Source organism: Eupeodes corollae, chromosome 1, assembly GCF_945859685.1.
Source record: "Eupeodes corollae chromosome 1, idEupCoro1.1, whole genome shotgun sequence".
NCBI classification, from domain to species: domain Eukaryota; kingdom Metazoa; phylum Arthropoda; class Insecta; order Diptera; family Syrphidae; genus Eupeodes; species Eupeodes corollae.
The window spans coordinates 199,194,836-199,207,498 of record NC_079147.1 but is presented as its reverse complement, the minus strand read 5'-3'; the positions used below and the strand labels follow the sequence as shown (position 1 = coordinate 199,207,498).

The 12,663-nt window shown below is 31.9% G+C and overlaps 1 protein-coding gene across 2 annotated transcripts in view; it reads left to right on the top strand.

Annotated features, from left to right (window-relative positions):
• LOC129943059 (scavenger receptor class B member 1) overlaps positions 1-8,695 on the top strand; it is a 35,724-nt gene extending 27,029 nt beyond the window's left edge. For both annotated transcript variants that reach the window (XM_056052270.1, XM_056052271.1), the window contains exons 8-11: positions 446-612; positions 1,652-1,777; positions 1,886-2,434; positions 7,098-8,695. In XM_056052270.1, the coding sequence (XP_055908245.1) occupies positions 446-612; positions 1,652-1,777; positions 1,886-2,434; positions 7,098-7,253 (998 nt within the window). In that variant the 3' untranslated portion in view covers positions 7,254-8,695. The remainder of the gene's footprint in view (positions 1-445; positions 613-1,651; positions 1,778-1,885; positions 2,435-7,097) is intronic.
• The last annotated feature ends 3,968 nt before the right edge of the window (positions 8,696-12,663 follow it).

Below are 12,663 nucleotides of genomic sequence, written 5' to 3'. Positions count from 1 at the left end.
ATGTGATACGCCCTGTTATGATCAAGATCCATGTATCATACTAAATTTAGTCACTTCATTCTCATGCCTCAAGTCATTACAACCGGAAAGCTTGATGACAGCCGACACCGACATTCCGTTGAATGTATCTAAGTAGCTTGCAAAGTAGCTACGCTGCGAAGCTACGATAGATACTCGTAAATGGAGACACCATCGTTTTTGTTGTTGTTTTCTCTGTTGTTGCGATCGCCATAATCTCATCGTTATACACGATGCATTTACTTCAAGTGCAGCACGCGACAACAATCTTTTCAATTATCTTGGTACAATTCCATTAATGTTTAATTGTGGTTAGGACAGGTACATTTCCACTTAAAACTAACATGGTAGAAAAATTATTTCTTATAAATTTAAATTTTTAAGCATTTGTCATTTTAACACTATTTCTTTTAATTTAATTTGACAGGTTATTGTCAACCACGCGGACTTATCGACGTCACTGATTGTTATTATGGATTTCCCATTTCTCTAAGTTATCCACATTTCATGGATTCTGATCCAGGCTTGACGAATAATGTAACCGGTCTTAAGCCAAACCGTAGTGAACATTCCAGTCACTTTGTCATTCAACCGGTAAGTAGAAAATAGTCAGTCCTCCTCTCAACAGGTAGCACACGATGAGTTAACTTTTATTGACTTAATAATGACAACAAAAGAAAGTGAGTAAGACAAGGTGTGGGTCACAATATGGATAAATGTCAATTTGCTTTCGATGCGCTGCTGCACTTTTAATAATGAACGAGTATAATTCCTATCTAATGGTGATTAGTAATTAGAATGCAATAAGGTGTTTTTTGACATATTTTATAATATTATCCGAGCCCCTTTTATGCAAGATTGGAAAGCAATTAATGAATATTTTTTTCTGAAGAAAACTATTTGAGTAATGCAAAATGCAGTTAGCGATTTTATTATATGAATGAAGGAAGACTGACATTAACTGCATTTTAATTGGATTTTTATTCAATTGTTTGTCCATTCAAAAGCCCACCGATGACATTGAATTAAAAACAAAAAATTCCATGATTCAAGGTTGTCGCAAGTTGTTGCACATGTTGAACAACAGGGTGTAACAAAAAATAACTTTGGGACTAGTTTTATGTCATTTGCAGTTTGTGAAATCTGGCGGAAGAGAAATATCAAGGTTTATATTGGATTTCGCTTCTTTATTTTGAATTTCTAAAATCTTCTGTACTATATTTAGTCTAAAGTCCTGTCAGTTTTATATAATATGTATTTGTAATATTTTTGTGCTTGCTTTACAAACTAAAAGTCACGACAGAAGTTTAAATTTATTTTATTTCAGTTTTGGAAAGTCTTCTTATAGATAACACTTTTAATAACCTTTCAATTGAAAGTTTGATTCAATTCACAATTCACAGCTCGATACTGTTTCGAGTTCCAATAAACTGTCAATTTGTCAAAAAAATGATCTTTCTAAAAATTAATTGATCTTGCTGAAAGTTTTTTTTTTAATTTTTTTTTAACACCCTGTCTATCCTACTCATCTTTAATTTGGTTTATTTTGTGTGCAGGAACAAGCATTTTTTAAAAAACAAGATTTACGACCTTTCTACAACAAAAATTAACTCTCTTCTTCTTAATTCTTCAGGAGTCTGGGTTACCACTTGAGCTCTCGGTAAAGATTCAAATAAATATGCACATGAGAAATGTTCGCAGTATGAACAAGGTTGAGCGTTTTAGCGACCTTACATTCCCGATGTTGTGGTTTGAGATTGTAAGTATCTTCTTTTGTACTCTATCCTATCCTTGACATACCTCACATTCAAAACATGAGCACTATACATATTTTGTCCTTACTTAATTGCACCTTTTTTCTGTCTAGACAATGATGGAACTGCCGCCCTCTTTGGCCACTCGTTTTAACTTCTACCTTAACATTTTACCATACATTGATATCCTCGGATTCTGGGGTGGCTTAATCGCGGGCATAGTTTGCCTGTTCTTTGCCATTAAACGAGCCACAATGAAGATATCAAACTTTAAGAATATCTCAGAGAATGGCAAGTCATATGCCAAGGCTAATCTTCGATCTGGTGTTTATAATCCTTGTGAAATGAAACTAATGCAAACGAATGAAAAGGAGAATAGCAAGTTGTCTATGATACCCACGGCAACAGCTACGGCTACGGCTAGGCCAAATGAAATTAAAGCTGAACGAGGAGCTTTGGCGTATGATGTCGACTTAAAGGCAGCTAATACAGGGAGTTATATACTAGAAAATGAGCCTGCTGTTTCTGATGTTGAAGACGATGCCGATGATGGTAATGCAAGTGATGCGTCAAGTAACAGTTTGAGCAGTGACATCGAAGAAGACTACCTGACAGATGAAACGAGAAGTATACAAAATGTAAATGCCAGCGATGATAAATCGGTAAGTTGATTTTAATTTGAATTTATTTTTAAATTCACAAAAATGGTAGAATAAATAGCAGATTTTATAAGCACCCCATGGTGATGCATTGGTTAGACTTATAATGAATTGCTGTTAGTGGGTAAAACGTCCAAGGCAAGGACGTTTCATCATAACTTTATTTTATACACTGAGTGACCTTGAGGTAAAATAACCTTGATCTTTCGAGGGCATCTTAGCTTCAGGGGGTTTAATCGCATATTTGTATACATTTCATTAATAAGATTTATTTTACTTCTAGAACTGCATAAGTGGAGCCATTAACACATAAAGAATGTAGTCCCTGTTTTGAAGAAGTTTAAAATAAGAATTTCGTTTGCTTGCTAATCGAACATTTTAGTTCTAGAATTTAAAATCCAGAAAGTAGACGGAAATTCCAAAGTATACATTGACATTTAGAAGAACTAGATTTACTAATGAGATTTTCCATTGACAATTCGAAAAAATTCTTTGATTTCGAAAACAGTAAGACTCACAAGCATAAATTGATTAAAAAATACTGAAATCACTGCATTTATGCAAACGACAGTCATTATTTTGAAGAACAAGAATATTTTAACTATTTTCAAAAGTACAACCTCGAAGTTTAGGTTAGTAAGTTTAATAGAAAACGTATTTAAACTTCAAATGATAAAACATATGTGCAAATTGATTTGGGGTCATTTAAAAAAAAATTACAAATAAAGTTCAAAATTTAGTTTAGCGGCATCTTAAACTATCTTTCTTAGTGGCTTTTGTTTAAAAATGAGATTTTAATTTACATAAGAACAGGATTGGATTTAATGATCAGTTTTTCTTTAAACGGTGATAATATTCTCTCTTTACGTGTTTTGTTTTGTTTTATTAGTTTAACTAGTTAAGACACACACTCCTTCCATTAGTTTGTTTAAATTTATTAAAAAAATTTAGATTGTGAATATCAAATTACACACGTGTTTGCACCTCCAAAGATTTAGACTAATTATTCACAAACCTAGTTGTGCCTACTTGCACGTTAAAATAGATAAAAGAGATGTATTGCTTTAAAAAAAAAATTTTGTACAAAGGGTGTTTTTTGGACGTGTAGTTTAAAAAAAATATTAACTTATAGTATGACAAAGAAATAACATTTATTATAAAGACAAGGGTTCGCCATTATATTTGATAAATGATTGCGGGCAAGTGGCTGCCACGTCTTGAACCAATAAATTTCAACACGAGAGGCCCAATTTTCGACCATTTTTTGCATCATGTGAATAATTAGCCGCCCAAAATTTACTTTCAAGGCTAATATTTTCTTTTTATCGTATCTGGCTTATGTGCGTAGACAAGCAACTTCACATAACCAAACAGTTATTATAGAATGGCAAATAAAACTGAACACAATCCAAGTAACAGCTGTCAAAAAGACCAAAACCGTCAAATGTTTTGACAGATTGAAAACCCCTCGTCTTAAAAAACACCCGTTATTAGATTTGCAAATAAAAAATTAGCATTTTAAATTACTGGAGAATTTTGTAGACATAAATGTCAAAATTGTGTACCCCTTTTATGTTAACATAACTCAATAAAACGGTGAAACCGTTTTTCATTAAAAACCACCTTTTAAATCCCCTAAATGGCAAAAATATAAATTTATAAATAAAATAGCACGCGAATAAGACAAGATTTGTTATTTTTTTGTTGATCGTCTTAACTTCCTGCTTTGAAAATCGAAAGATTTATTAATTTTGTTGTACTGTGGTGCCACGCTCCTCACAACACTATTGTTGAGTTTATTATGTAATCAATTATGCGTATGAATATGATTAAGAGATTTACTGTGATTTCAATAAATTTTCGAATTCAAAAACTATTCTTAAATGTTAACCATGGAATTGTTATTCGGCTAAAAGGGTTTTAACAATGAAATTTTCAGAAAAATCTTGCCAAACCTTTAAGTATGACAAACTTAAACTTCACTTGTTTAAAAGGGACAATCATTATAAAATTACTGTTATTTCTGACAAATCAAAATAACATTATCCCATTACTTCAATCATAATAAATAACCTGATCCACCACTGTTCTTTTCTGATGAAATAATAATTCAAAATTGACCTATACAATAATTTCAGGAACAATGTTTTATAGGGTAATGCTTGTCTAATGTTTTCTATGAAAACATTACGATGGAATCTTATTGGTTCCATAAATAGGGTTGCTTATCAAACTTGGGCCACGCGTAGCAGCGAGAAGCACCATCGAGATTTTTTTTTAAGTTAAATTAAATAAATTATTTTTAATGTTGTGTTTTGCATAAATTCATGTGGATCGGCATAAATTAAAAACAAAAACAGAAAAAAAGAATTAGAAAGGTAAACTAATGCGTCGATGATTAAGAATAAAATTAGCAACGAAATCGATATTTTTTCAAACAAAGAGCTAGACATTTTTAAGCTTAGTGCCGTAAAAATTATACATACATGAATTTAAAATTAAAACGACTTCAGTGGTTGTCGATGGCGCGTTGGTTGGCAACACACGAGATTAAATGAGATTAGATGAGACATAGGGTAAACATTTTCATTGTGAATCAATTGATTTATTTGGTAGTTTTAAAGTATTTTTAAATAGTTGGCTTTAAATTTGTTTTATTTCATTCTTAGGTTTCGAATACTAACGTTAAAAGTTAATTTCTGTATTCAATCGCTCCACAATACCAATAGAAACTTTAATTTTTTTATTAAAAATGTCTTTTATTCCGTTTTTGTCAACTGGAATAATATGTTCATGTCAAAATTATAGTTACACTTTAATGGGAATTTCCATGGTAAAATTACATCAATTTGTTTCTGATCTAGATCAGTCAAAATACTTAACACTAATACAAATATATTTTTTTTTAAATGTTAAGCAGGAATTTTGACAACCTCACCTACCTCGTTTACACGTACAAGAAGTTTCATTGGTCGCATTCACAAAGCTATTGGCTACGTAGTCAATTCTGATGGGCTTAATCTAACTACAAAAGTAGTTGAAATTTGAACTCCGACGTAGTGTACAAATTTCGGCTACAAATTTAGTGCACACTGGTTTTGACGTTTCACAATCAGCTGATCGGGAAAGATACAAGAATTAAATATGAAATGGATTTTTTGGTATTTAAATAAAAATATAACTCCATCATATTATATCTACTATTTGGTAGTTCTGAAAACCCAAATGTTTTTTATTTGATATATTTGTATTGTAATTAATATGAAAGTTCCGGATTGACTAGCTTTGCAGTGCAATTTTGCATTTACAAAGCTAGTTGAATTTTAACTACGTAGTCACTAGCTTTGTGAATACGCTTATTATTACAATGACAATTCCAATCGAGTTCCATGCTTCACGAAAAAAAAAATAAGTTTTAAAGGAAATCCTATAAAAGAACTAAGCATGAATACTTCTGTTTAATATTGATCACTAACGGAAATTCAAAATTTTCTTTTTTCGTTCAGTTCGAAAAACTGACATTACTGACAGTTTCAGTTAAAATTGTTTTCAATGTTCTTAGGATTCCTAGAATTTACAGTTTCCGACATAAATGAACAGTCTTTTAAGTTCAGTTTCTTACATTGTTTTCACTGTTATAGACTTTAAAGCAAACTTGACACATTTTGATAAAATTGACAGCTAGTTTGAATAAAAGAAGTACCCTAATGAACTATAGACAAATCAATACGAACTAAAGCACTTACACAAAAGACTGCCTTTATCTATACAAATATGCAAGACTTCGTGTAGTTTTTGTACGATTAACTAAAAATTGAAGTTAGTAAGGTAAAGTTCTGATTTTGAAATCTATGACACTTGGAAAACTAACTAGTTGTCTTGATCAAAATGTACGTTCAAAGAATGCAGTTTACTACAAATAAAGTCTCTTATGTTGCCTGAACCTGCCCATTGCCTTTCGGCAACTTGAATGGAAAGTTGACTGGAAAGTTACTCAAGAAAAATCTACCTATCAATTCAATTTGACTTATGTCAAAATGACAGCTAATCATACTTTTTCATTCAACTGAAAGCTTAACTTAATCACTCTGTGACTTATTTTTTTTCTGCACACTTCGAGTTGATGTTTTATGGAAAAGGATTAAGTAATATTTTTCTGAAAACAAAATACAGGTCGAATTGTACCTTCCTTGAGAAGTTTGTTGAAGACTATTATGTTTTTGATAGCTTTTACACGATCAACTGAAAGTAGAGGCTAATAAAGCAAAGTTCGGGGTTTGAAGTTTATGACACTTGACCAAGTAACTAGATGCCTTGGAAAATGTATGCTCAAAAAATACAGTTGACTGCTAATGAAGTCACTTATGTTTTCTGAACCTTCACATTGAAGGAAACGTCAAAAATATCCCCTGCAAAACATTTGACTTTTTTTAAAAAAAAAAAAAAAGGAAGATTTCTACATATTTTGATATCATAACGCTTAAACAAATGTTTTCAAAAGTTTGACTTTAAAAACTGTACTATCAACCACAAAGTTTCACCTAAAGAATAGGCAGGATGTGTTAACACATTAATGGGACATCCATTATATTTTTAAAACAACTTGCAACTAGTTTCTTATAATATAAAATTAATTAATTTATTTCCTTCTTATCTTTAATTAAAGGCTACTAGAAGTTTAAGTAGTAGTGGTTTTGCATCAAATAATGTGAGTGAAGAACAACAAACATGGCCATCAAGTTCTGGGTCAACAGGCGAAACAGCACTGCTAATCGATGAAGAGGATATTGAAGATCTACCACCCCTTCGAATAGAAGAATAGAGAGAGAGTACAAAACGAAAGTTGATTGGAAAAGCCATAAGTGATGAAGAAGTGCTATTAATCAAGATCGTGATAAAACAAAAAAAAACATACAAACTAAAAAAATAGTAGACTAGTAGAATTAAGTTTTTAGCGATCCCATAATGTCGTTTTTTCCTTCATTAATTTATGCTTAATTTTTTTTATTTTATAATTTTTTTTCATTTCATTTTATAGTTTCTTTGAATTTGTGTGACTTTTCCAATTCTTAATTTTTATCCATATCTCTCTTTATGAACTGTGATATAATGGGCGGTAAGAGTTTTCCTATTTTTATCGCCTAAAATATTTTGCGTTTTTCAATTAGTCGAAAGCTTTATCAACAAATAGCGTTTGTTTTTTTTTTTCTGTACAAAAAAAAATTAAGCATGAATGAGAAAGAATGATACACTCAAATACTAGGCTTACACTTGCCATTATACTTTGACACACTTGCTTGTGTCACTTTTTGACACACTTATTTGTGCCATTTATTGACGCTTATCATGTTTCTTGTCTGTTGTTCTTTTTTAGAAAAAGAAAATAACAAACAATTTATATATTTTTGAAAAGCCAAAAGTGTAATCCTGGAATCAATTTTCCAATTTTGTTGGGAAAGCTAAAAATGGAGTGTTATATAGTATATTTTATCTACCTCTGTGAGGCAATGAACGAAGAATTTCAAATTACATAAACAATTTTTTGGGTTATTAGTTGTATTTTATTCCTAATTTAATGCACAAGTTTGTACATACTTTCAAGCATAGGACGGGCATAACTAACTCATGTTTAAAAATGTCGGTGACTGAATAAATAACGTTCGGCTCTCTAACATAATTTTGTTTTTAAGTTTCATAACTCCGACAATGTGCACTACTTAAAAAAAAATATTAACAAATTATTTAAAATGATCAATTTATAAATTCAAAATAATACTAATTCAGTTGGATTTTGCAGCGATAATAAAATAATTGTATTTTTTTTTATAAATAAAAAAAGTTATGTGTTGGCAAAAAACAAGATAATTTAAAAAAAAAAAAAATTATTTTGTTATTGATTGTGCAATAAAATAAATTTGTTGATATTGTAATGTTTATATATACGCTGTGATTATGTGTATTTTCTTTTTTTCTTTCAAAAGAAGTTGGGATTTTGAAATGACATACAAATAATTTTATAGTTTTTAATTTTATATAATAAGTAAAAGAAAAATTGTAAATTAATTCTAAAAAAAAGACTTCTTTATAGCCAAGAAGAAGAAGAAGAAAAGAAATATATAAAAATGCATATTTTTTATTTAAGCCTATGTAAGACTAAGTTAGATTTAAGTATAAGTTAATTTTGTATTCAATTTTATATTTTTAGGGTGTAATTTATATAGTTTTGAAAAAAGAAATAAACGAAAATTTAAATATTAAAAATAATTATTGATTATTGGAGTCTCAAGGTTCTTTAATATACGTTTGCATGACGAAAACGATGATATTACACTTTACCGACTTGGATCTAAATTAAAAAAAAAAAGTAGGTGGCACAACAGTTCATTGAGAACTAGAGCTAGGACTTACAACTCTCAACCATTTCTGTGTGGAAGTAATGTTGTCAGGGATGGAGGAGACCTACAGTTTTGTTTTAAGCCGAATGCGAACGGCTAACGGAGGATTTGTCAGTTCCTTGCAAGAGGCAGTACCCTTGAATAAAACTTTAGATGGCACAACCAGGGATTGAACCCAAGGCTAATGGCATGACATTCTAACGCACTAACCTTCACGCCACGGGTATACTACGACGGATTTCAAATTAAAAAGTTAAATCAAAGTGCAATTTAGAAACTTCAAATTCACAAATCAGACAGATCATCAAAATTAGAAAACAGTTCTCGTGTACCATAAAATGGAAACTTTAAATTTTTGTAAAATGTTGAGACTCTGTTGAATCGCAGGAGTTGTATAGTACGCACATACAAAGCAATAAAAAACTACTATCATCTTACGTCCGAATCCATTAAAATAATTAGATACTAACACATTTTTTGTACTTGCTTGCTTAAGGGTGCCTAACAGTCCTGTGTGAACTAGAGCCTCAACCAACTGACTTCCCAATCTAATCTTATCGAATTGATTAATTTTCTGGGCAGGAGCCTTAGTTTCAATCCGCTGTGCGTGACCCACCCATCTCAGGGGTTGAACAGACCGTACTGCTCGTCGTTCTATCTTCTCCTCCACTCCGAGGAGATCAAGCTTGCCATGGATCAAACTAGGATTATGAGGGCCTTATATAGAGCCATTTGGGTTACTCGAAAGAAGGCTTTACTGCTCATACTCAATTGCTTTTTTAGCCCAAAAAAAACATCATTTGATCTTAGTGCTGGTGTTGCCTGCAATCATAACGCAGCATAGATAGACAAAGTCTTTAAGTACCTCAAAGTTACATCTGTCGATGATGACGTTTTGTCCGAGGTCTTTCTCAGCACTTTCCTTTCAAGGAATATGTTAAAGAAATCACATGACAGCTCATCACAGCCTTTTTTAGCATCGAAGGTTTGTAGGGTATGAATACCATAACAGCATCTTCGTTGCGCTAGCACAAGGGTGGAATTACATACATTACATATGTTGCACGTGTGCCAACAGATCATCAGAACTTCAAAAAAAAAAAAACAGCTACATCGTAATACTATAGATTTAATATACAAAGCCGTCCCTGAAATTCAAGCTTTGACCAAGTAGCTTAGTGAGCCATTGCAATACGCATCACGCCACCCAATTCTCCTTGGTCATAATGCAATAACGGACGAGTATGACAGAGATGGTAAAACTGGACAAGTTTCTTTATGGCTGAAACACAAACACGCTTCAGCTTTGGCTTCACCTGACGTTTACGAGTTCAGCCATAGGATTTCAATGCTTGCTATCACAATGGAGCTTCGACCTCACGTTTCGTTTGACAATCGTAAGAAAAAGAACGTAATGTAACGTAATGTGACTCCAAACGGAAGCTCTAGTTCAATTATCTGAACATTTACTTTGTCTGACAGCTCATCAGCTGTAAAAAAATGTCAAAACAAAATATTTGGTCTTTGAAGGGATGAAATAATAGAAATGTCATTCAAAGCGACCTCGAAGCAGGCCCACCGTAACGCAGACGAAGCCGAAGCTGAAGCGTGTTTGTGATTCAGCCATAAAGTTCATCCCTATTGATGCTGTTATATGCGGTCTTGAAATCGATAAAAAGATGATGGGTACAGTTTGATGTTCCTGAGATCTGTCATAATGTAAATATTTAATCGCTGTTGACTCTTGTGGTTTTAGGTTGTTTACGGCAGAGAAGATTTTGTAAGCGATGTTAAGGAGACTGATTCATATATAGTGGGTGTAGTCTCCTTTTTTAAGAATCGGGCAAATGATACTAAGGACATGCTTTCTTCAGACTATATTTTACAGATAAGTTGATGAATGTTCACTAACCAAGTTCTCCATCTTCTCGAGATTAAAGCCTTTTCCTATCTAAATATGTTTCCTGCCTAAATAAGTATCTTGATTTATAGGGGTAAAGCATAGAACAGCTCACGATTGAATATGCATACGACAGTAAATTTAACTTAATTTATTTTAAAATCAATAAATTAATCACTTACCGCATTATAGTTAAGAAGATTTATTTGTTCATCCATAACATAATCAACTAATTTCAAAATTCTAGGAATCTATCATGGGAGTCTTGAAATATGGCTGATCGTCAATCCTTTTCTGTTAAAAATAAAAAGATAAGTAAACAAAAGAATATAATTAATGACAGTTAAAAGCAACATTTCAAAAGATTATCAAAGTTATGAGGATCTCAACTACCAATTACTATAATATAAAAGAACTACCAAAAAAAGGAACAAACAAATTTAGGATGACGAGAATGAGAAGGAAATAATTGAATATATGTATATTTGCACTTCTAATCAGGCACAAGAAATATAAATTTCCGCAATGCGTTTTTTTTCCAATTAACTATGTATATGAAGATTGTACAACTTTATATAACATTTAAACACGTTTTTTATTTCGAAGAACCCAACATTTAAGTTTAAGCCATTAAATAGCTAATTTTAATTAAAAACAAAATCAAATCTATATTTTTAAACCTCACACATGATCAGACACTTTATATTTTATCTTTTCGATTTTATGGCTTTCTCAATGCGTAAATGTATTGAAGAATGAAATTTTAGCATACTTTGGGACTTAAGTAAATGTTTTTAAAGTTCTTTTGAACAACTCGAGGTCCCAGTTCATCCCATATAATGCTCGGTGACTTTTTTTGTGTTTTAAGCACTTTAGGGCAGTTATACCAAAACCACAACCTTGCTGTATATTTGTATATATATTGTCAAGTATTTCGAGCTCACTTAAGTTGGGATCCGAAATATGGATGTAAGTCATTTGATACATTTTACCTTCCACAAAATGTTACTTCCAAAGATGAGAACTTGCACCACATCCTAATAGCATGACTGACCCACCGCCATGCTTCACAATAGCTCAAGTATGCTTATGAAAGTCTTTGCTTGCTTTCCACCATACATAATTAAGGTTGGATTTGCTTCCGTACGTGAACAAAACATAATTTATACTATTGTCGTACCTATAACGTTAACTAAAAATACAAAAATAAGTAGTTCCACCTTATTACAAGAAGACGTTTCAAATGTTAAAAAAATTAAGTCATTCATTTTTTTATTCCACTGATATCTAACTTGTTATACCCAGATGCACGGCCATTTCGGTCATTACTTAGATGGTAATGCTTCTTCTCTGGGATTCTGAAGATAAGAAGGGGTTTTAGTTGACTGGCCTAAAAAGTAGCTTCTCATCGTACGTCTCCAGATTTCTTATTATAAATCCTATTTTCATTTTTAAATCGTGAAATTATGTAATGGAATGTGCTAGTTCTTTTTGTTTTGGTTTTTTAATTTATTTGCTAATTAATAACCTAAAATACATTATAAAAAAATGCTGAATAATTTCAACTTCTCTTTGGCATTTTTTAGAAGAAATTGCATTACGAAAATTTACATTCTTTTTGTCCGATTGTCAATAGGACTAAAAAACTTGATAAGTTTCAGGAAGCGTATTTTTTTAATAATAAATTAGGTGGCGCAACAGCCCCTAGAGAACCAAGGCCTAGTGCCCTACAACTCTCAATTATTCCTGTGTGCGAGTAATTGCAGGGATGGAGGGGACCTAAAGTGTATATGCCGAATACGAACGGCCACTTTGAGAAACCACTCGTTCATGACAAGAACCACTCTTGTTTTTGTTTTTGTCAATTCCTCGCAATAGGCAGTACCCGTGAAAATAACTTTGGTGGCACAGGCAGGGGTCGAACCTAATACCTCTCG